Source organism: Triturus cristatus, chromosome 3_1 (genome assembly GCF_964204655.1).
Source record: "Triturus cristatus chromosome 3_1, aTriCri1.1, whole genome shotgun sequence".
NCBI classification, from domain to species: domain Eukaryota; kingdom Metazoa; phylum Chordata; class Amphibia; order Caudata; family Salamandridae; genus Triturus; species Triturus cristatus.
The window spans coordinates 124896397-124921501 of record NC_140583.1 but is presented as its reverse complement, the minus strand read 5'-3'; the positions used below and the strand labels follow the sequence as shown (position 1 = coordinate 124921501).

General features: G+C 42.0%; 1 protein-coding gene and 1 long non-coding RNA gene across 6 annotated transcripts in view; one reads left to right on the top strand and one right to left on the bottom strand.

Moving 5' to 3' along the window:
* Nucleotides 1-25105, top strand: part of SHANK2 (SH3 and multiple ankyrin repeat domains 2) — a 2937835-nt gene that overhangs the window by 2769260 nt on the left and 143470 nt on the right. For 4 of the 5 annotated variants that reach the window (XM_085643560.1, XM_085643562.1, XM_085643559.1 and 1 more), the window contains 2 exons: nt 14334-14445; nt 21708-21728. In XM_085643560.1, coding sequence (XP_085499686.1) covers nt 14334-14445; nt 21708-21728 — 133 coding nt within the window. The remainder of the gene's footprint in view (nt 1-14333; nt 14446-21707; nt 21729-25105) is intronic. The other variant, XM_085643561.1, reaches the window with a different exon arrangement.
* LOC146859813 (uncharacterized) overlaps nt 20217-25105 on the bottom strand; it is a 269652-nt gene continuing 264763 nt past the window's right edge. Inside the window, exons 4-5 of the long non-coding RNA XR_014978721.1 lie at nt 21765-21938; nt 20217-21283 (exon numbers count right to left, since the gene is read on the bottom strand). This is a non-coding gene — a long non-coding RNA (uncharacterized LOC146859813). The remainder of the gene's footprint in view (nt 21284-21764; nt 21939-25105) is intronic.

The following is a 25105-nucleotide window of genomic DNA, read 5'->3' as shown; positions in this document are numbered from 1 at the left end:
TTCACGTGGTGGACCAACACAACCCATGTTTAGGTTAGCATTGGCTTCTCCCCCCACTGGAGCCAGCGCGACGGCCTCGGCTTCTTTGAAGTAATAGTTTTTGATATATCTCTGAGGTGTGGTCAGTGGATCTCATCCTCGCTACCAAATATAGACTCAGGGGGGAGGTTTATTTCAATATATTTATTTATTCTATGCACAACTAATTCATGCTCACCCAGTGGTCACCTCATTACCAGATACCACAGGTCACCCCTCCATAGCCTACACGTGTCTAATGCTCAGCTATGCAGAAGCACATTTCAGCTAGAAGATGCAAGTCTCACTCTAGTCTTTCCCTTTCAGTGTATTTACTTTATTGTAGGTCTTAAATTAGTTCCCTGGGGTGTGGTCAATGATATTGTTAGAAAATTACAAATACACAAAGGTTGTTCGGGTCTCAAGGGTACCTCTGAGCTTGCACCATTCTGGCCAGGGACAGTTCCCGTCTCAACAAGGGCAGACCAGCTTCAGAACATCAGTGCCTGTGACTGCGGCATTAACGGTGAGTTTTCAACTTTTTCCCCTTTCATCTGTCCCACTCCAGTGGTCTGCCCTGTCTCTCCTTCCATCTTCACCAACATGGATTCTGTCTCTGGTCAGCCTGAGTCTGCCTATAATCTGCTTCCTTGACCCTGGAAGCTTGTTGCAACCCGAGATCCTTGAGTTCCATCAGATCTAAAGTAATCCAGACGCTTTCTTGGGACTTTCAGAAGTTTTTCTACCAGAATGAGTTGCTTTTAAGTGGAATAGCCAGAACAAAGCAATGGTGTCCCTGCTGGGGTTGAAATAGTATTGCTCAGGCTGAGTATCCCATAGCATTGTAGAAATATATGATGTCCTATGATCCCTTTTTCTGGACATGTTGCTCATTTTCAATTGCCGCTCTAGAAGACCAGTTTAAGACAGAAAATAAACATTCCGGACCGGGCAGAAGTTTACTTCTGTATGTTTTAGTATACATTTCTGTTTTTTTTTAATTTACAGAGTCTACGGGTGTATTTCTGGACTGCTGTAACATTCACAGGAGTCGCTGTATAATTCTGATTTGAATTCTAGTTCCTTCTATGGGAGTGCTTATTTAAAGGTGTACCTGAAACAGGTGTGCATTTACATAAAGGTTTATACTGGTGCGATTGCATTTGAAAAAAATGTATCGGAAGAAGCACCGTTTTTTTGGGGAGTGGGGTGGGGCTTTATTTCCCTCCGGATAAATTCTACTTCTCCCATTAAGAGGAGTAAATGTTTGCCTGTGTGCAGAGTGGGAAGACGCTTTGCAAAGGTTTGTGGATACCCACATTCTTGCAAGGTTGCAGGTGTTCACCTACTTTCTAAGGCATCACTGCCCTGGACAACGTGCTTATCGCTCCTGTGAGCATATCTGCTCTCCTGTAATATGTGGATATAAATTAAATGCTCTTGAGTTTGAGAACTCACCCCTGTGAGCATATCTGCTCTCTTGTGATATGTGTATATAAATTAAATGCTCTTGAGTTTGAGAACTCACCCCTGGGAGCATATCTGCTCACCTGTGATATGTGTATATTACTTAAATGCTCTTGAGTTTGAGAACTCACTCCTGTGAGCACATCTGTCCACCTGTGATATGTGTATATTACTTAAATGCTCTTGAGTTTGAGAACTCACTCCTGTGAGCACATCTGCTCACCTGTGATATGTGTATTTAAATTAAATGGTCTTGAGTTTGAGAACTCACCCCTGTGAGCACATCTGCTCTCCTATGATATGTGTATATAAATTAAATGCTCTTGAGTTTGAGAACTCACCCCTGTGAGCACATCTGCTCACCTGTGATATGTGTATATTACTTAAATGCTCTTGAGTTTGAGAACTCACCCCTGTGAGCACATCTGCCCACCTGTGATATATGTATATTACTTAAATGCTCTTGAGTTTGAGAACTCACCCCTGTGAGCACATCTGCCCACCTGTGATATGTGTATATTACTTAAATGCTCTTGAGTTTGAGAACTTACCCCTGTGAGCACATCTGCCCACCTGTGATATGTGTATATTACTTAAATGCTCTTGAGTTTGAGAACTCACTCCTGTGAGCACATCTGCTCACCTGTGATATGTGTATTTAAATTAAATGGTCTTGAGTTTGAGAACTCACCCCTGTGAGCACATCTGCTCTCCTATGATATGTGTATATAAATTAAATGCTCTTGAGTTTGAGAACTCACCCCTGTGAGCACATCTGCTCACCTGTGATATGTGTATATTACTTAAATGCTCTTGAGTTTGAGAACTCACCCCTGTGAGCACATCTGCCCACCTGTGATATATGTATATTACTTAAATGCTCTTGAGTTTGAGAACTCACCCCTGTGAGCACATCTGCCCACCTGTGATATGTGTATATTACTTAAATGCTCTTGAGTTTGAGAACTCACCCCTGTGAGCACATCTGCCCACCTGTGATATGTGTATATTACTTAAATGCTCTTGAGTTTGAGAACTCACCCCTGTGAGCACATCCGCTCACCTGTGATATGTGTATATTACTTAAATGCTCTTGAGTTTAAAAACTCACCCCTGTGGGCCCATCTTCTCACCTGTGATATGTGTATATTACTTAAACGCTCTTGAGTTTGAGAAGTCACCCCTGTGAGCACATCCGCTCACCTGTGATATGTGTATATTACTTAAATGCTCTTGAGTTTGAGAAGTCACCCCTGTGAGCACATCCTCTCACCTGTAATATGTGTATATTACTTAAACGCTCTTGAGTTTGAGAAGTCACCCCTGTGAGCACATCCGCTCACCTGTGATATGTGTATATTACTTAAACGCTCTTGAGTTTGAGAACTCACCCCTGTGAGCTTATCTGCCCACCTGTAATATGTGTATATTACTTAAATGCTCTTGAGTTTGAGAACTCACCCCTGTGAGCACATCTGCCCACCTGTGATATGTGTATATTACTTAAATGCTCTTGAGTTTGAGAACTCACCCCTGTGAGCACATCTGCCCACCTGTGATATGTGTATATTACTTAAATGCTCTTGAGTTTGAGAACTCACTCCTGTGAGCACATCCGCTCACCTGTGATATGTGTATATTACTTAAATGCTCTTGAGTTTAAAAACTCACCCCTGTGGGCCCATCTTCTCACCTGTGATATGTGTATATTACTTAAACGCTCTTGAGTTTGAGAAGTCACCCCTGTGAGCACATCCGCTCACCTGTGATATGTGTATATTACTTAAATGCTCTTGAGTTTGAGAAGTCACCCCTGTGAGCACATCCTCTCACCTGTAATATGTGTATATTACTTAAACGCTCTTGAGTTTGAGAAGTCACCCCTGTGAGCACATCCGCTCACCTGTGATATGTGTATATTACTTAAACGCTCTTGAGTTTGAGAACTCACCCCTGTGAGCTTATCTGCCCACCTGTAATATGTGTATATTACTTAAATGCTCTTGAGTTTGAGAACTCACCCCTGTGAGCATATCTTCCCACCTGTAATACGTGTATATTACCTAAATGCTCGTGAGTTTGAGAACATTGCTTTTTGAGCATAAAAGTTTTGAAATCCAAAACATCAGTGCTGTAGTGCACCAGATGGGTAACTTTACATGTGTCAACGGCCTTTAGTGTTGTACCCTTCAAGGGCAATCAATAAATTCACATCTACACCCTGAGCTGTGCCGCTCGCGTAGAGACCCCGACACTTCTGTGAATGGTATTTCTCTCAGACTGCCCACTGATGACAGACATTCCGCTGTACTCAATCACAACATTTCAGAGCGCCTATTTCATATTTATTTGCCTCTGACATGACACCTCCAAAAATACCAATTATTTGCCCTAATATGTTTCTTGTTTCCCATTATAGGCTCGAATGTTTCTTGCGGTTATTGTTTTCTCTATGAGGTATCTCATTTATCTACCTGATTTCTACAGGTCAGCACCACAACTAATGTCTCTGGTGACCACGTTCTTGGTAGCCAGATTTCTAAATTCCTAGTCATAGCTTCAAGGGACAGTGGCACTCAAAGATAATAACTGCTTTTTCATGCAACGCTTCATTATATACCACCTCTGTATTATATTTCATTTACTATATCACCATATAACTACATTGCAAAGTAAGCGTATTATATTAATACCATTTTCATTGGGTAAGGTAGGTGACATAAAGGGAAAAATATATATACCTACCTTGATGCACTGAAGCGCTGCAAATAATGAGTATTTTTATCACCCAATCTATTCGTACTTAAGTTACCAACTTTCGAAAGATAGAATGCGAGGTATACCTTGTCTGGATTTGGACCTGTGGACCACACCGGATGTAACAGTGTGTGTTAACTCACTGAGCCATCTTGGCAGCAATAACAAAAGTATTTTGGGAAAACTCTCCATCGGAATACCTAGAATACATCATCAGTTTAAATCACATTACATATAATGCTTTCCTTCTCCTTCCTTAATTTAACTTTCCTGTGCTTAATGGTATAGATTTCATTCCTTCCATTCCCTCATTAATCTGATTCGTACTATTACGTCACTTGTTTCTCACTTAGCGTAATCTTTACCCTTGTATTGCTGTAACCTTGAACTGTCACTATTCCTATTTATAGGAATAATCTTTACTTGAACATTATTCCCAAAATTAGAGATAATGCCTTCCGCTGTCTGTGTAAATATTTCATAATGGCATTTGTTTTACTTCATTTTACATAATTCAAACGGTGCCGATCTAAACATAAGAATGGCTCTCCAAGTGGTTACTTTAAACCCTTGTAATGTTTTTGTTTATATAGGTTTCCAGTTTTCCCCTTAGTTTATCATTTAGCATTACTTATTTTTATCGTAATTCTGTAAATTAAGTAAAAAAGTTTTTATATTGTAGTTAATTGTGTGATTTAAATGTAATTTTATTATTTAATCAAACGTGGAATACTAAGTACGCTGAAACTCAACCCTAAATTAATTTTCTTATTGATTTCTTTTCCTAGTTTACTTTCAATTATGGTATGGCAATTTGTTTTGCATGAATGGGAGCAAGTCCTTCCATTACCCGATTTTAAATTGAATTAACACTGTTATTCAAGTTCTTTGTTGATACTTTTTAAATTAGGTTTTAAAATGTTTTACAATTGTATTTGTTATACTTTTTAGCTGGTGCTGTTAATGTAACTTGTCGAATTTTAATTTGCTGCATAGTTCAAAGTGATGAACTCAAAGTAATGACAGTTCATTTAATAGAATAGGCTGACGTAATGGTGTCAAAGTAATATTCAACAATTAATGGGGTGCAATAATTTCGTCTGTGAAACGGAAGAGTTCCTTCACCAACCTGATGTGTTTAGTCCAGAAAATTGAATACATCTTGCCAACTAAATATGAAAAAATCAAGACTTATATTTTTGTGCCTGGACATGTACATCTGAACAAAGGTGTGGGCTAGTAGAGATATTGAGTTAATTATGAGTAGAATTTTAATCCCAATTTAGGAGGGAACAGGAGAGTCTGCTGAATCAGGGTTACAAGCTATGCAGGGAAACCTAAACATCTAATAATTTCCCACTTCACTTTTTGCCAAGGAAAAGCTGTTGGAACGGGAAAAGTGCCCGGAATGAGGGAAAAGCTCCAGAAATCCGAGTGGAAAAACTTTTTCCCATGATTATCCCTCATTCCAAGGGTCAAAATCCATGATCTGAAGGGAATGCTGTTCCCACAGAATGGGTAATTACCTGATAGGATGTAGAAATTCCGATCTGATTAGCCCACAACTTGCAGTGACGGGCATAGTCCAGTATTAAGTAGTTCATTATTGTTAGAAACAATGGTAAGGAATGCTACAAGAAGGAAAGCTCATATCCTCTTAAGTTACTATTCTTACCTTTCATTGCTTAGAACCATCAGTAAAGGTGGACAGTAAGTGATGGACAAGTGTTGATGCCCCGTAACTTAGACTTGTTCTCTATCTGAAATATTCTTGCCAAGCAAGGAATTCAAGTATGCAGAGTAGGAAATACAATATCTTTTTTTAGTAGCTGGAAAAAGATTTACAAAATGCTGATTTAGCTGAGTCTGCAAGAGTGCCAGAATATGTTTCTAAGATTCCAAGGCACTGTATGGAAATCAAGACTCTGGGAACAATTTATAGAGGACAACTTATTTAACATGATAAAAATGGTTCTACATAAGCTATGCTTCCTGGAAAAGAGCTACTGTTTATCTGCTGAGCTACTGGATTCTGTATAAATAGCCTAAAGCCAAGTTAAACCTGCAAAGAAAGGTCTTCATTCAATTTCTAGCCTGATTAAAGTAATAGTAATTTTGTTCTGTGGTGAAAGTTATCTACCAATAGGGGACAAAAGGTTCAGAACCAGGTGCAAACTTGCCCTCAAACTTCTTAATCCTGCCCCACTGATTCCTTATTGGTACCAGGACCAAATGTAAGGCTTTTAAGGGTCCACAAAGCATCCTGGGGCAGAGGCCCCATATTTCAGCTGAAACTGGTACTCAGTGCCAGCCAACATCAGCTTTTCCATCAAAAGGCGCTCATCGGATCAGCCAGTGATCATTCAAGGGAATAAAACACGTAAAACGATGATTGAGCAGGCAATGATCTAGACTCTGGAAGGCCCTCAGCTTGATCCTGAGATTCTAACCCAACTACAAGCATTTCAGGAAATGTATGACACCTGAGCTATTCAAGCACAGCTAATATCAGCTACTTGGCGTGCCTGAGCTTCAATTCCACCTCTTCTATTGTGTATATTTGCCCCTGCGGCTAGTGCTCTGATGTAGCTAAAATGAGACATGTAGAGCTTCGTATATCTTTTAAAGTAACCGAAGGCACATGGGTAAATGTAGACCATGCATAATTACACACCTTCTAAATGCTGTCAGTTGTTATTACTTATTGAAAGTTCCCCAGCAGTAGTATAAAAGTTTTGGAGAATTCCCCAACACTCGTTAAACTTACTTCAGGAATGTGTTTGAAACCCTGGGGGTAATATTATGATATTTTTGAGACGAGTGACCCCAGTTTCTCTCTTGTAAAGTCAGTCATGTTGCTATTGAAAATATATCAAATTTAAACTATGAAGTGCAAACATGGTGAACACAAGGGGTGTGTCCAGCAACCAAAACCTGCAGGCTCCAGCTGGCCCAGACGAAGACGGACACACGGCTGCCGTTTGCCATAGGATCCACAAGGCTCTTCGGAGACAGTGAATATCTTCCCTGCACTAGTACAGAGTTAGTGGCTCAAATATCCATTAATATTTCATTTCCTTGTATGCAGTGTCATTCCCGGAGATGCGCCTGAAGATCTCAATAGAGAGTGTACAGTGAAGAAGGAATTGATAAAACAAGTGGAGACCATGGGGCAGATTTACAAGCCCCTTGCGCCACTTTTGTGTCACTTTTAATATGGGAAAATATGCCCCCATGTGTGTTAGTGACCTGGAATGTCTAGCAGAAGTCAGAAGAGGATGTTCACCCAGAGGCTGACAGCAGAAGCCAGAGAGCAGAGGTGCCCCTTGTCTGCTGCTGGGAAGGAAGCCATGTTTAAATTGTGTCCTGATAATAGATGGTGTTTAAATCCACTTCCTTTGCTAACAAACCCAAAGCATGGGCTGGGCTGGGCTGGCCTTAGCCAGCCTCTGTCGGAGTGGATTAAAACAGGAAGAAAACACATTTTCCTTTTTACGGCAGCAGTTAGTTTAATACTACCATAAAATACCTTGGAATAACTTATTAACACCGCTGTAAAAGGGGAAGAGACCATCACAAATAACCACGTTTTTAGCATGGTGTGATGAAAAGATTATATGAAGATTAGCTTGTAAAGGCTGCACTTAAGAAAAGAGTAAGAAATATGAGTTTACATACAGTCTGTGTAGTCTAGATTATAGAGCCTGATCAAACGAATGCATGGCCTTTGAATTGGGAATTTTATACTGTCTATTCCTTTGTATAGTACATCGTCTCATGATTGCATTTTGTACAAGAGTTTTGTAAATATATTCAGGTTCAAAAGGAAAGGCCTGTCTTTGCCTGATCACCCCAAACATTTGCTGCTGGTTTTTCAACTCTGAAACTGCACTGGGACCGGCCACCCAGGCCCCACTGCTCTGACCCTTAAAAGTAGATGTTTTATTGGAAATCTGCCTTTGAAGGGCAAATGGTAGCCACACTAGGAAAGAGCTACTTAGGCAGATAGGCTGGCATTCAAGGCATAGAGGGAAAGGGGAGTGAAGTCCTTAGGTAGCCAGACCTATGGGTTTGGCTAGAAAGCTCCACACGGAGAGAAAGGTCTTGCCATGTTGGGAGTAGGCAGAATAGTGCACACTGGGATAGCTGGATGCCACACTTCACTGGAAGTAGTCATGAGGTTGGAAGAAACCAAGTAGTCGATAGACTATTTGGATGCCACCACTCCCTAGGCTCTTAGTGGGCATAAAAGTGGCACGCACATCTCAGATCACTAATGTCTAAGAAAGAGGACAGAAGAATGACAGCCCTACTGCTCCCTGGACCCAGCAAAGAGAGACTGCACCAAAGAATGGGCTGCACCTGCTGCTCATGAGGACTGGCAACGAGAGGCCTGTGCGTGCAGTGCCCCGCATGTGCTAGAGTTGTGCAAAAGTACCAGACAGAAGGAGTAACTTCTAGAGTTACAGCCAAAGGGCCATAAAAGCTGAGAAGCATGCACCCTTGCTAGACCAGCGCCCAGAATCCTGACCACTGCTGGACGTCAAAGAGCAGCAAGGGAGACCAAGCCATGACTCTCACAAGGTGGCCTGAGTTCGTAGAACCAGTGAAGGCCATCAGAGTGCAGTTTGATCACCCTGGAAGAAAGTTATTGCCAAAGGTTGAACTGCTTGTGTTGTAACCAGAGACCAATTTACCAGTGGCAACTGGACCTGTGCTGGACTTCGCTTGGAGCCTGTCAGATATTGACCCCTGAGTGCAAAAACAACCGCCCAAGCTTGAGGACCAAGGGGTGGCTACAGAAGGGCCTATTGCACCAGCCCAGCATCTCTTGCATATTTAGCATCCTGTATCCCTTACATCAGGACCACTTCATTGACTTCAATAGTGGTCCTGCCTAAGGATTTGGAACTGGACGGGAGACATCTAAAAGTGACAGGTAACTGTCCCCCTGGTTCTGTTTGGTCCCCGTGACTGGCCCCCTATCTGAGTTGGCACCACCAAGAGTTCCAATGTAGTTGTTTTCAACTTGGCAGTTGTGGGAACCTAAAACCACTATCACGGCCAATTACAATGATTTATTGCACTGAGTGAAAAAGTAATGATTTATTGCTTCTTTTAAAATTCATATCTCCAGATCCCTCTGGTAAATTCTGGTTGTTCAGGTGTCTATTGAAAGATAAAAATATAATGTATTTTTATACATTGGTGTCAGATGTTTATTGTGTTGTGTTTTCTTCCTATTTGCTGTACTTGGTACTTCTTAATGCTCAGTCACTACCCAGCTACCCAGGACTGAGCTATGGTTTTGCAAACTAAGCCGAATGCACCTGATACAGAATCATGACATTATTACACAGTTACGTTGCATAACGACACCATCATATAATAATTTACATTCTTACAAAGCTTTACTACTTTGTAATGTTTAATTATTTCTATGACTGAAATGAATAAATAAAGCCACTATATGCCACAAATGCTTTAAAAAATATTTTGAAACCTAGAAAACTTTGAGCTAGTCCTGCTTTCTTGAGCAAAACTTGGAGTCCAGGTAATGGCCCTTTCAGCCTCTGAGAAACAACATAGTGTGACTGTTTATAAGTGATTCATGTACAGGAAAATCTGCTCTGGTACATTGACTGTGCTTCTGAACATCTGCCTGGCTCGCCCAATGACTCTGACCTTCCTGAGTCATTGGTTCCCTCCTGGGGGGACGGGTAAGGAGACAACCACTGAGGCACATGGAATATTAATAAGGCAAATGAGCAGGACAAACAATCAGTGACAAGCAGAACACAAATTTGTAAATACAAGTTAACCCCTTCCCTGCTCATGACGGAGCCGCTCCGTCATGAGCCACGGTTGCCGTGTGCTCATGACGGAACGGTTCCGTCATGACACGCCCGTTGGCAGCCGCTCCGCCTACGCGGCGCTGTTTCCCCGCCTGTGCGGGGGGACAACGCAACTGGGCGGAGTCATGACGGAACCGTTCCGTCATGAGCACAGCCCAACCGTGGCTCATGACGGAGCGGCTCCGTCATGAGCACAGCGCCACCGCGCTGCCCCCCCGCACCCCCCAGCACCGCGGCGGAATTCCCGCCGCGGTGAAAGGGTTAAAGGGCTTATGGACACCCACACGTGTTGACCTAGATCGGAAAGATTTAGTTAACTTAAATAGAGCATTGGGAGGGGTGGGACTGGGAGAGCTTCTTGGTGGAACCAGACAGCTAATATCAACCCTGCTGAAGTAGACTAGAGGGTAGTGTAGACTCCATGTTCATCCAGTGATTGTACTCACAGCTGTGACTTCCAAACGCTGTGCAACTAAAATACTGAAGTTGCATTGGGGGGCTTGTAGCCATGCTTCCTAAGTTCTAAGGGCAGGGCCTAGGAGCCCCGCGCTATCATTTTCTTTAGAAGAGCTGTGTCATTACGAGACAGTTTCAACCATATCCATAAAAGTCAAGCCTTTGCTTTCACAAAGTGAGGTAAGACCTCATATTTGAACAAATGTCACAAATAGCCTATTTTCAAGCAGAGGAAGTGCTCCCACTGGCAAGAGTTTTTTTATTAGAGGGCTGTGGATTCTCAAACCATTCCTGAAGGTAGTCTCACTCCTTCTCTAATGAGCAGCCTTGCCCTAGTTAATGAATCTAGTGAAAAAGAGCACCACAGATATGGTCCTATCTGCTTGTGAACTAGGTCCTGCCTCTCTATTCCCAGCAATGAAGATGTTACTTAACTACCAGGCATATCATCTATAAGTGACATTCCATCACTCTGTGTAGTTCATTTGTCCTACTATATGAGATGAGCCAAAGACTGCAAGTTATTTGCTCCTGGTACCCAGTGGGCCGCAGCCGAATGGGAACTGGCCTGTACTGCAATTCTGTGCCAGCCCAGTGAGTGACAAAACATCATCTAGTTACATCGGGGACGTACCGTACCGCTCACAGGAGTTACCAATGCGCTGCAGCCTCCTATAAAGTGCTTTTGATCTTTATTTTATATTGATCTAATCTGATTTTGATACTGTGGACCTGATTCACAAAGAGCCTCCGCACTTGTGGTGTAAGATCCGCGGTCGTTGCAGGATTTGCACACTCGCAGCAAGATTTCCACATTGCATTTTCTCATTGCAGGGATCCCGTCACGATTGCAGAGAACCCTCGATGACTGCAGACTCTCTGCCACGAGTACGGAGGCGCTTTGTGAATCAGGCCCGAGTATGTGATATCGAGCTGCATCTCACCCCTCTCACATAGCTCCCCATCCAGAAAAACAGCAATCAGCTGCAACAAGCCAAAGAAAGTCCCACAGTGATCTAGCAATAACATGTGCTTCTGCTGGTTTCTGATAGTCATTGTGGATGTGAACACGTGCAGTCTAAATTGGAACATTAAAGAAACTGAATTCAACTCTACACAGATCATTGCCTGTGTCTGTATCAAAATGACGTAGGCCATCTACTTCGCGAGGGACAGCTAAGACACCAGGGTTCATGTGTCTTTCGCTAAGCATACTCACAGTGCCTTTTAGTTAGTGAATTACTGTCTTTCACAAAATAGTTTGCCGAAGGAGATAGTCACAAGATGATAGTGTCCACTTAGTGTTCTATGGAAGGAAAAGGAGATGGTGGTTTGTAGATCAATCGTGGTTCGCTGTATTTGGGATAATCTGTGCTTACATTTTGATTTGTTCTTATTATGGATCTGCAAGTGTGGCTTCTCAAATTGTCTGTGCATTTTGTGAATGATTTTATGAGGCAGCACCACAAAATAAATCCTAGCCTGATCCTGATTGACATTGTGCCGTGTTGGAGATATTTATTGATAAACATATGAACAGCCTTAGGTACTTAGCATTTATGTTAATTCAGGGCATGAACATTCACAGCCAGACATATCACTATCATGAGAACCAATTGTTCATATTCATGTGTAATAATATATGGAGTTGACTCACACTTGATGAGGCTTCAGCCGCTGACTTTGCATCAGGCACTGGAATAACTGAAGCAAAGATAACATGGCTCCCTCCTGTATTGGGATTTTAATGGTGTTCAGTGGAGAATTTTACCTTCTTTTCAGGCAATGAGATTCTTCTTCAGAATCTTATATGTGTTTAAATAATAGATCAGCACATCCTGAAGAAGTCCAGAGCCAGTGTTCTGTTCCCAGGTAGTAATTAATAAGAGCTAAAGGGAAGTGTGCCCTCTTGGTCAGACTCCCTGAGGTTAGCTGTAAAGGGAAGTCTCATACTATATCTACATTTCCCTGCCTGTGTTCGGCACCTTTCAGGGATGGTTCATATGATGGTACCCTGTCCACTAAATGGCAATTCGACTGAAACATGTCGGACATGTCAGTAAAAACACAGGCATCCACCAAAACACTATGTGCAGCTTCTCAGGGGGAGACTCTCTTGCCTACCATTGTGTACAGACATCACTACAGTTTACGACTACCTCTATGACTGTACTGTCTTGAGTGATTATTTTAAGCTGAGTTTCGGATCCCTCAGTCCCCTCCTGCTTCAACCCACTTGGCCCTTGTAGTTATAGCATGTGAGGCAAATCCTTTGTCTTGGTTCATATGCCTCTTCCAGTGTGTCTTCTTTATCTGCTCCACTGGTGTACATATGGGCAGGCCTTGTAATAGGATTTAGGCTATACATTTTTTTAACTCTCAAGGCTTTTCTGAACCATATGTAGAAATAGGACATGGATCCTACAGGAAAATAGATAGAAATCTATCTAATCACTTAAAATAGATCAGGTACAGATTTGTGTAGGTCTGCGAGAGTGTTGTTGGACTAGTGGTTGGTAGGCGTGGATGTTGCTCTACCAGTTGTTTACATTTGAAGACTGCTTCAAATCTCAGGTGGCATAATTCCAAGACTTTCTATCATTCCCAGTATTATATTAAAAATACATTTGCTTGAGAGATCAGTGTCCACAGCACACAAATGGTGGTGTATTCAGAATGACTTTTCCCCATTGTCCTCTTTTTTATATAAATGCATTAGTGTACCACCTTCAACTGCTGAAAGTGCATGTTAGTACAGGATGTAAAATCACAGATCACTAATCATGGTCACATAAAAGAGTAATCTTGTGAAAATCGAAATCCCAATTTCTACTGGATACAGATGTTTGGCTCCAAGAAATGAGTAATATTGTGACATTTGAGAGTCTTGCAAACGAAAAGAGTAACCATATGCAAGTCATAAAGTACATGGGATAGATCTGCAGTAGAGTAAGTGATTTAAAAATGAAGACAAATTGATAAATGTCATGATATATAGCGTAGGAGGTTTGAAGGCGTACTGCCCTTTTCTTGAGTTAACCCTGTTAAAGGTTTGAAGGCGTACTGCCCTTTTCTTGAGTTAACCCTATTAAAATATATATCATTGTAGTACAGGTGGAGAACAATCAAGGTGTTATTTAAACGGGAAGTTAAAATATGCAAAGAAACAATAGGGATAAAAAGGTGTAAGCCGTCAGGATTCATGCTTTATGTAATTAACAAATTCACTGCATCTTGTGTTCCTTCGCTTGTGTGGATTCCATGCATACTTTGACTGCTATATTTCTGTTGATAAAAGAATGCATTTTCTGATAGTTATTGTAGTGAAAGTATCAGTCATTCAGTTCATCTATATATCTTCTATATATCATTTGTAATGCGAGCTAATAAGATTAGAATAATGTTCTCTAGGATTCCACGTATGTGTCCCATATAGGGAAATGTCAGGCAATTATCAATTTTGTGCTCTAAGATCATTTCTCAATATCCCAGAAAAAAAATAAAACATTGCCTCTATCAATATTCAATAAACATAGGGTAACAACAACTATTGAGAGCGATGGTCCAAGTGCAGAGTGGAACAAGTAAGTACATGGAACAGATATGAATAGGTGCTCTTTGTGCACGTGCCCAGTTGGAGTCAGAGGTTCTGCAAGTTGCCACTAGGACCAGAGCTGACACTCGCTCACAATTCATTTGATTGTGTTGATGCTGTTCTTTTATTGGTTGATCTCTTGTCATTTTAATCCTGTCTGTTTATTTTGTGTTCTTCTTTTGTAGTCAATGTATGATAGACAGGGTATTCCCGTAATGCCACCCACGGTCCCGGGTAGTCCCCAAGGTCCTTTTCTGGGCATTCCTCGAGGCACGATGAGGAGGCAGAAATCCATAGGTAAGACGCAGTGTGGTCTGTGAGTTTTGCATGTGTGCTTCGCTTATGTTATGAGCCAACGTTTCGGCAACTGCTCAGTGGTGTCTGTGAACGTGATGCATCGCTTGCAAAATACCCAGAGACAGGTGCAACTTGAACTAATGCACTTCACAAGAAATGATTGCCATCCCCAAAAAACCCAAACAAGAAGAACTGTGCAAACTCCAGGCAATTATTGTGTACTGATAAATGTGTAGCACTCCACCAAGACTGTTGCCACATTTCAGTGCCTTTTATATGAAGGAAGGTAGGGCTATAAATCACCTTCATACCTTTGGTGGTTTCCAATCTTTATCAGTAATTTAACCCTTATGACAGGTTTGTCTATGCCTATAGCCTATTCAAAATAGGCTCTCATCAATACCTGTACAGTAGTTTTACTTTTCAAACTTTTTAGTATGATCACTACAGATCTCAAATATGCAGACACTGTCTACAGTTCTCCCTAAGGGATGAAATAGCAAACAATATTCGGGATCCCAAAATTAAATATAGAAAACGTATCCCTGTCCATGAACATTTATTAAATATTGTATGTGTTTAATGGTTCGGTAATGTTTGATTACACTGATCCAGGTCAGGTTCTCTTTCTACACAATTCTGTACAAAATTAACTTTTAAAGTAAAACTTCAAAAGCTCACTGTGGACATGCTCTTGCCTGGATGATGACTAGTCCTTTAATTTTCTCTAATTTCCCCAGTTCTCTCTTCAGGATACTTCTCGATTCTGCCGCCTACGTGTCCCTATCTTCATTCTTGTGGATTTCCCCACTTGCACAATACATTCCTTAGAGCTGAATCATCGAGACTTAATAATGTTGCTGGACATTGATATTTTTCTCTTTCGAGTGTTTTACGCCCTTACCCTCTTGGACTGTCGTTGTAACCGCCAGACGTATGTTATCCGGCCTTACCGTTCTGCGATAGCTCTCAAATTGTAAAATTGATACTCGTCATATTCTTCCAAAGATGCCAACCTAACCTTCTCAAGTTGCTGCTCTAGGCCACAGAAATTACTTCCATAGAGTGTCAAAAACATTTGTCTGATATTTCCACACTTCCACTTAGATTTAAAATTGTATTTGTCTTACCATGAAACGTTAATGAAATTTCAAATTCTCATTTCCATAGCAACTGTATTTAACTTTTTAGAATTTTGAATCAATGCATATTTTTCATGGCCTCTTTTCAGTGAACCTTTAGTGAATAGCTATAATTTTTATGTGTGTCAATGTGAGATCTTAACTCTTCTAATCAGGGCAAGCCTCCATGTTTCCTGAGCTGGTTTGTGCATCAAGTCTTTTAGAGTAAATTCTGCTCTGAATTGGATACCAGTTGTACAACCGAAAGTAAAACAATTCCAGTATATATAGTGTCACCAACATCAGTGGACCTGGGTTCTGTACTATTTGAGTGGTAAAGCTGCAGTTCTAATGTCACTGTCTTGCATGTGTCTATTCACATGTCCAGAATTTGGCAGGCTTCCTACCAGCCCAGTTCTCTTCCAAATGCTGCTTCACCCAAAATATACACATCCTTTTTCAAGTGGTTTCACGTCTTCATGAAGTGTGTGATCATTATTAAGAATGTCACAACATGTCATACATATGGCAAAGGGGATCCAGCCACAATAATTGAGTCAGAGGACTTTCCCTGGCACTACTTAGGTAGTGAGAACCAAGATTGATAATGCGCATTGTAATCATTACGCTGCCTAAAGGTGCTCCAGCCGTGCCCAAAACAAATGCCCTGTTTGTAGTCTAATCCATATCTTGAATAGGTGTGAGATCACCCATATCATTGATATAATATTTAAACTGTGAAATATCAAGGAGGCCTTTTGATAGGTCTGCAGGCAATATGTGGAACAGAAATATTTTGCACTATGTAATATTTGAGTGATTAGTGCAAAGGGAAAGTTCCTATGTTCAGAGTTATTGAACCAGAGCTACATCCTGAAAGGTTTTGCTTTTCTGTGCCCAAAATAATGTATTTAACAAAAAACAATGGGATACAATCAAGGACAGGCAAGTGTCCGCTCTGCCTGGAGGGCTTGGATAAGAATCTTTCCCAATCCAGGAGTAATCATCACCTTCACCATCTAGTGTGGAAGACATTCATAGAGGAGTAATGTTAGTTCAGCTCATGGGAGGAAAAGTCTGAGCAAGTCTCGCTCAGCTCAGGTAGTTTTATTCTTAGGGTTCCTTATCCCGTTCACCTTTGCTCATACGACTGTAGCTATATAAACCTGACGGGCTGGTGATCTATGACCGTATTCAATCATCAGCTGGTTGCGGATGGAGGTGGATCCGGGTGCCTCCGATCACCGCCTGTACCCCATCAATCTATTATGCAGGGCTGCTCCGCTCTTCCACTCACTAGAAGACGGGGGCTTAGGAAGTCCTTGCCTCGCACACACCGACACTTTCTCTTTACTCGCCCACCAGTCCTGGCTCTTCTGGATTGGGGCTTGAGTCCGCAGCAGATTATCCTCTACAAAGTAGGATGCCTACCCTGTTTACAGGAGTTTTGCTTGTGCTGACATCACGGCTTTCCCTCTTTACCTAAAACAGGGTTTCTCACTGCTATTGTGATGTCATTTCACCACAATCATAGGGCAGCTGAAGTTCTGTCATATGCACTCTGATCTAAACAATAACATTAAAAGACACAATATTGCATGACCGGAGACTATTGATGGATGAAGGCTCTTGCACAGTCGATACTAATCAGACCACCATCAGCCACAAGTTTATTTCGGGGGAAATGTCATATAAAACCATACAAGCAAATACACAGTGCAATAAAAAGAGTATTGTTCAATAATTCAAATTGCGAAATATTGCATATATTTACAAGGAACCAATCAAAATGATGCACGTTTTTCAATCTGTATTATCCTCAGTAATCTTAGCTTGGGCTTAGTTTGGGGCTATGACAGCTACGATTGAACCTTACGGAAATTCTGGGAAACTAAAGCGGCAGGCCTAGCCTTTTCCTAGTAAACCACACACTATGTCAATACCTGCTTAAGTAGACCACAATGAGGCAAGCAGTGTCAATTTGGAACATTCTTAAAGTGGGCCAATACTGACAAGGGCCGAATGAAAGCAAACAAGAAAAATCCAGTTCCTTCTATGTGCAAGATGAAGCAGACAGAAGCCTTGTAAATGTTCTCTGCTTCCTGGCAAGTACAGAGTCATCAAAGTGTCTGGGAGATAAGTACGTGGACCAATCGGATGTAAAACTTTCAAGGTGGAGGATTCCAAAGCGACTCCTCATATAGAGAGACTTTGATAGAGATAGATACATTTTATCTACAAAAACCCTCTGGCGAGGGTAAAGGTTTAGCATTAAAGTATTTAGCTGTAAGATGCCCTGGGAGGCTTGCATTGGGTTTGGTCCACTAAACAACCTCACAGGAGCTTTGTTTACAGTGGCTTTGGGGACAGCTGGTAAAGATGTTGGATCTGTCCACCAGTCTGCGATTCCTAGAATACCCACCCAAGATTTTACATGGAGAAACCAATTTAAGTTGTTAGACATATTGAGTTTCAAAATTATGATAAGGCTCGCCTTATAAGGGGCCCGTTCTTCAGATAGCCATATTCGTACACAGTATGAAAAGGGTCTCAAGACAGCCAAGTGCGTAATAAGAACTATAAAGTCGAGCATCCTATCCCATAAAGCTATTTCCAAAAGAAAATAATCTTTCTTACGTTTGTGCTTCGCTCTTGTAAAAGTATTTAATCCAGCTTGATCGACTTTTGACCGGCCATTGCAGCCGCGAATCGTGTGGGACAGTGTCAGTTAAGCAAGCTGTATGGACCCTACAGTAGCCCGTGTAATGATGGAATGACGCTTCCTTTGTCGTCTTCTTCCGTTATCAAAGCATACTTTCAAGGGGCTCAAAGGGGACATTAAAATGTCCACCAATCAAAATAGGCTGCTTTGATCTGAGGTCAGACCAATGTTAGTCGAAGTAGGCAATAGGCTCCATATTACATGGAAGAGTACGCTTGTAGACTTAGTAAAGATTTACCCTTAGTCCACAAGGTCCAAATAAGCTCGAGCCAGAATATCTGAGGAGTCGATGTGTAGAGATTTAATATTACAATTCTGTGATATCTTAACCCAAATAATTAACACACCAGGGGCGGGCACTATTAAAATAAATAGTAAAGCCGATCCTATGGGCGGGTTCGGTCAGCCATGGGTCCTGGAACATTAAAACATAGTAATTGTCCACAAACTCGAGCGATTCAGGGTCGGCTAACTTAGAGCTCAAACCTGCTAATTTCCAAGATAACAATTTCAAGGTTTGCATGATATCTAACTCCTGCAGGGGGCTGTGAATGCTTGGAGAGGCCATTTTGGAGGCTTTTTCTTAAAACACATTTAAACCATGAGGGCAACTAACAGAGTATGAAGCCATCTTTTGTGTGGTTTCTAGTGATGGGACAACTGAGGGCGCAACAGGTGCTATCCCTAGGTAAAAGCTGTTATTGGTATCTCAAATTTTTAGTTCAATGCAACTATTGTTGCCTGTGATAAAATAAGCATGGAACATTTTGATTTGCTCTTTGAAACTCTCAGCCAGTTCAGGTATATTTTCTTTACATATAAGCTGTGTCACTTTCCCAACTTTTGATATGGATTGAGAATCCGTGCATTTGAGTTTTGTTAACTGAACACACTTGCAAACCTGGGACCATACATTTTGTGCTGGTGTCTTTTACTGTACCTAGATGGCTACAAAGAAAAGGACTGAAATAGACCAGTGGCAGGTTTCCGGTGTTCCATCTTTATAAAAAGGTGACAAGGCTTCTCTCTGAGAATACCAGGCCTGCTATCCCTCTCTTCCCAACTTCCAAGCCCTACTATGACTACCCTCTCAACAAATCCCCTTGCTTTAGTGATGATGACTGGCATCTGGATACCTTGACTTCTACCAAGACACATTAAATCCAGGAAATGAATGCTCACTCATTCAGACTCTTTGCCTTGTTTAAACCAACTGACACCATCAATAAATCACACCAGATGTTTTCTTTCTTTGTCATATTCTCTGTGTATTTGACAGCAAACAGGGCCCAAATATATACACAGATGTATGGTGTTGTACATGAACAGCACCGTGTACATGTACTCCCCGTTCAATCTGTTGGTACATGTAGGCACAGAGTCGTTCCAACTATGCCAACGTGGGTGACCGGCTCGTGCTTTCTTTTCTTTTAACCCCCAAACTAACTCCACATCTCTCTCACTCCTGAGTGGGTGATCTCTGTCCATTGGTTCTGTCTGTTGTAGGCTGTGATACTTTTCATTGGACCAACAGTGAGAATTGAAATTCAATTGTTCCATTTTGTTTTGAGACAACACAGGTTCCTGTATAGAATAAAAAGCGCTTATAACCAAAGATCATGTTTAAACACACCAAGTGTTATCACATAATGGAACGGGCCCTTGTTACAACTTACACACATATAACCTGATGGAGTCAGTGAAAGTTACCTATGGGGTCCTGTAAATGGAACATACGTTTCTTTATTCTAGTGATAATGTAAGCTACTTTATGTACAGCAGAGTTCTCCAAAGTCAGTCCTGGAGGGCCGGATCCATGCCAGGTTTTAAGATGTGCTACAAATCTGGCATGCATCCGGCCCTCCAAGACCAACTTTGGAGAACCCTAATGTAAAGCTACAAACAGCACCTCTGGTTCTTCTATGCGCTGGAAGTATCATTGTCATTCTTTGACATTTAAAGGTATTCAGGTTTATGCTTTCAATAAAGGTTGCCAAGCTATCTTAAATACAATTGAAACAGTGCACCACAGCTACGGCAATAAAAAACAGGTCTTAGGCAAGAACTATAATTAAGTCTTATATTTTAGGAAGTGAGAAATGTAAATAGTTCGCTCCCTTTACCTGTCTCTCTGGCATTCTTTTGAAGGTACTTCTCAATATTGAAATAGAAAAAGCTTTTGTGTAAAGCTAACTGCCCAGAGATTATTAGCTGGGCGTAATTTACAATTGCTTAACTATTTAGAAGGGATATAAAGTTTATCACAAAGATCTTATCACAATCTGAAAAGAGGACTTGCTGAATGTATGAGTATTCATTTCCTTTCTCTGCTCAAAGCCTGACATGCAGCGAGGTGCACAAACTCCCCATCTTCAGTTTAGATTCGTGGTACTGATTTCCACTCCCTTGTAAGTTTCCCTGGCGCAATGTTGCTGGAAGAGGATGTTTTCCATTGCAAAGGGCATCAAACAGCCTACAACAGACAGACAGGTGTTTTTAGACCTATGGAGCTGCAAATAACCTTTTCCTGCAGTTGGAAAAGGCTAGAAAGCTTACACCACTCGACACACCTGTCCTCTAAGAGTGTTTTTGCTCACCTTAGTGTTTGTATACATTGCTCTGCCTACATGTACCTTTGCCCATCGCATCTTTTCAGTGTTTCAGCCTCACCCTGTAGCACAGCCTTCAGAGAGAGGCACTCACTTCACTTGTGTAAAGTACCGAGGCAAGAACTGCAAACACCATCTGCTGGAATCTGGCTTCTTTTGGGAATTATGAAATGATATCAACTAAGCACAAATGATGTGCGTCTGTGACGAAGGGAGTTGCACCTCTTGCCGGATTTCATTTCAGGAGGAACCTAAAAGTAGCCATGTTCTAGCTCTAAATGTTAAAAGCTTCTTTGTTGTAAAATGCAAGCTTGTCCCCACTGGGGTACCGGGAACCCTTCACTGCTGCAAAGGGGCTGTGGCCGCTCCACAATTTTGGGCGCGAACTATAAAATCAAAAGAGAAAAAATAAATGTACAAGGTTGTTCATATTTTTTCAACAATATAAGGTTCCCCACTATTTACACAAGCACATAAGGGCAGATTTACTTTGGAGTTGTGTTGTCCTTGTGCGAAATATCAATAAATCTGTCCCATAAATGCTTAAATACAAAAGCACGCTAAAACAAGTAGTTGCCTTGCTTATGCAAAGGGAGATGCCCCTTTGAATACAACACACCACTTTAGCTGACAGTGGTGATATTTAAGCATGCATCGCCATTAAACAAAATAACAAAGCAGTGAAGGGTTTTGTCAACCAGTTGGTTTTGAGTGACTTACTGTTAAAAACATGACTTGCTGCTGTGTAGCGAGGCAGCCTTGTTGCAGAAATTTGCTCTCCCTCATTAACAAATGATTTCCTTCTGTCAGACAGCAGAATCACTTTGTCAGGTTAGTAGCTTAGCATATTTCAGGAAATATAATTACCGTTTGATTGTGTTTGCTCTCATCTCCGCATGCTTGGCATTCTGCTCCCGACCGCAGAGCACAATGTAGTTGTCTTTGAAGGGTTTGATGGGACTGTTTTGTGACTGCTCCAGACTGCTAAGTGTCTTCCTGCCAGTAAGTTTGTTTGGCGTTGTTCTGCCGTTATGTGTCCGCCTACAGATATATATAGAACTGTGTTAATCTATAAGGAATGTTACACCTTGTGAATGTATTCAACAATTGTGCATGCACGTGTAAGAAATGTGATGAAAAAAAATGTTTAAACTATAGATGTATTCAGCCAAAAAGGAATCTATCAAGAAGCCCTAACACTTTGTGCTAACCACCACCTGCACCTAAAAATGCCTCCTCTCTTGTCCATTGCAGAAAAGTGCTGGAAACATTGCAATAAATGCAACAGGCTTCTACCATCCACTGCCCCAAAACATCATTGTGATCTTCAGCGGCTGAACACCTTCTGACCCAAACTCTAATAGGGTAGCTGATGGATTGCTAGGTTATTTAAAGGCAATGTGCCAAAGCTGGACATGGTGACATGGGTAATAATCTGCGGGCAGGAGTTTACCCACGCATTTGGCATAGGATATTCAGCCATTGGCGTTGGTCTTATTGACTGGTTGCCCCCAGAGGCACGCAAGCCAAGCCAAGCACTGGAATCCTTACACACGTTGCTGTAGACATTGGGCATCGTGCCGATGGCTGACCAACCAGGGTTCTCAAAGATCTCCCCAATTCCTATTCACTAGATACATTTACATCCATTCTCTGCAAGGGCAATTGCATATCTATTCATAAGACTTAAATACTAACTTGGTGCAACAATTGACCACCATCAGAAACTACTAACGACTTAAAGCAACCACATATGCAGCTCTACTTAGTGGCTGTTTGTCACCATCTATGCCCTGGTAAGGCGTTCCATGGGCATTGCGTTGGTGTTCACACGCAACTCCCATGGATTTTGATGCATTCTCAGATTTAATATTGCTGGTAGATCGGGGCATGCGCCAAAATAATATGCCCTCTCAGGTGAGGAGTAATTAAGAGAAATAACTTTATTACTCCTTATTACTGCTCTTTCGATAGTTTCTGCATTCTGCAGCAGACATAGATAGAGGAATATGCCTTGGAGGATTGTTTTTGTGCAGGAAGGTGCCCTTTCCTGCACAAAAACAGTCCTGCATACAAAGCATCATAGTGCAAGGGCGCATGGCACCGCATTGTGAGCCAGTGCTGGTAAAAGGACAGGAATGTGTGGTATTGTCATAAATACAGGGCATTCCAGCCCTTTCTCTGTCACCTTGCTGCGCTGTGTTGCATTACTTTTTCATAAATATGCCCTTAGAGTAGATTTCAGCATTGTCAGCAGTGGTTAGTTAAGCAAGGGGATTATTTCGTCATTCGAGGTAGCACCTATCATTTGGGTTAGCCGCTATTCCAGTCTCCAGAAATTCGTGAGCCAAGATAGAAGAGAGTGGATTTAGCCTGCGGTTGGATGCCCCCTGCCAACATTACTTTTAGAGGTCATTCCTGTCAATGGTAATTAGTGACCTTGGGTAATCCCTGAATACATAGGGCTGGAGGGTATTCACTCAGGAAGACAAGTGGGCTTCTTGAATTCATCTCAGTTACTGGTAATTACTCTGGGTTGCAACCCAGCCCTTTGTTTTTTTCCTGCGATGCACTCAGTATATTTATGCCTGGGTGGATAGCTTGAATTCATCCCAGCCGCTGATGACTACTCTGGGCTACAATCCATTTCATCATTTTTTACTCCGTCGAACTGCAACCCGCCATTTAGAAATCTGTGTTGGTCCTGCTCCAACAGAGCCAGTCCAGCCTGAACTGCAAGACCAAGTGCCCTCTGAGATGCAACATAAGCCCCCCCAGATTGATTTTGGCCTGCTGGGCCCTCATTAGTAGGACGCAGCTTGATGCATATGGCAAAGTAAGCACGGGACCCAGGTGTCAGCATGCCATTCGCACTTAAGGCGTCTCACTGAAAGGAAATAAACTGGTTGGATGAAATTCTTGAATTAATCTCAGCCGATGGTCAATTTAGGGGGCCTTGAGGGTTCCCCTGGACCGCCTAATGCATGGGAATTCGGCACCGGCTCTGGAAGCCCCACGCAGTGAGGACAATAACAATAGAAAAACACAAGTAGCCTCAGCGCTTGAAACCGCTTGAATAGAGTGACCTGTAATGGCAGTCATTGTTCAGGAGCAGCCTACATATGGCAATGTTCTCTTTGGAAAATAAGTTGCACAGGTTGACCTGAAGTTTGGTTGGCTCACTGTGCATTGTAACGTTGCGGCATCGTGGTGGGTTCCAGCTTGCCCTTGTAAGGCTCTTCCCGCTTCCCGGAAGATGATCTAGCGGTGAGGTAGGCCGGATTTCCAGTATCCAGTTGGATCAGTTACTGGAGGCAGGAAATGCTTCGACCAGCCCACCCAGGATGGTTTTCAAAGATACTGACGCTTCCTACGTGGATTTGATAGCCATGCTAGATTGCTCTGTAGATCCCATTTTTCCACTGGCTGGGGAGGTAAGTGAAAGTTTCAGGAGTTGCATTTTCGATTAATTAAAATCCTCAAGGTGGAATGCATTTCTTCCTCGACTAGCTCATTGAGAACTCCTAGAAAATACTGTTAGGGCTGATGCTGGCGAACAGGAGCAGCGAGACGGACATGTTACTGACTCTGACGTATCCTCCCTAAGTCCTGCTGGCCTGTCACTCACTTGTCTTTTTAGGAAATCAGACAGTTTGCCTATAGGGCAGCCCTGCTCTGCCTCAGGTGCAGTCCCTGGAGAACAGTTCTGCTTTGAGGTCATTACAACGCCATTGGCTGGGGGCCACCCAATCACTTTGCTTCATGTCAATTACAAAAGGGAGCAGCAGTGGCCAGTTTTGTTTCCTATGCGCATCATGTGTTCTTTCTGTCCTTGTCTGATAAAAGGTTGCTGCTGCAGAATGTAAACATACCATGTGGAATGTGTATATGGTACTGTTGTGTGTTCATCAGTGACGACAAGCGGACGATGATGAGCAGGAAACATCTCTCTCGTGGTGGTGTTCTCTTTTCACCCTACACTTCTTGTGAACTGTGTGTGGTCTGCTCTGTGTCTCCATTAATACTGAAGTACCCACTTCTGCTTCAGGCGGATGGATGGCACTGCCTAGGTGTGGCGGAATGTGTGTACTATGATATTTGTTCTTCTTAAGGAGTTTCACCCTCTTCTCCAGGCATGGATGTCACTGTGCCTGTGTGTGGTGTAAGTGGCACACAATGGAATGCTTCCTTTATGTGTTTTATTGTGT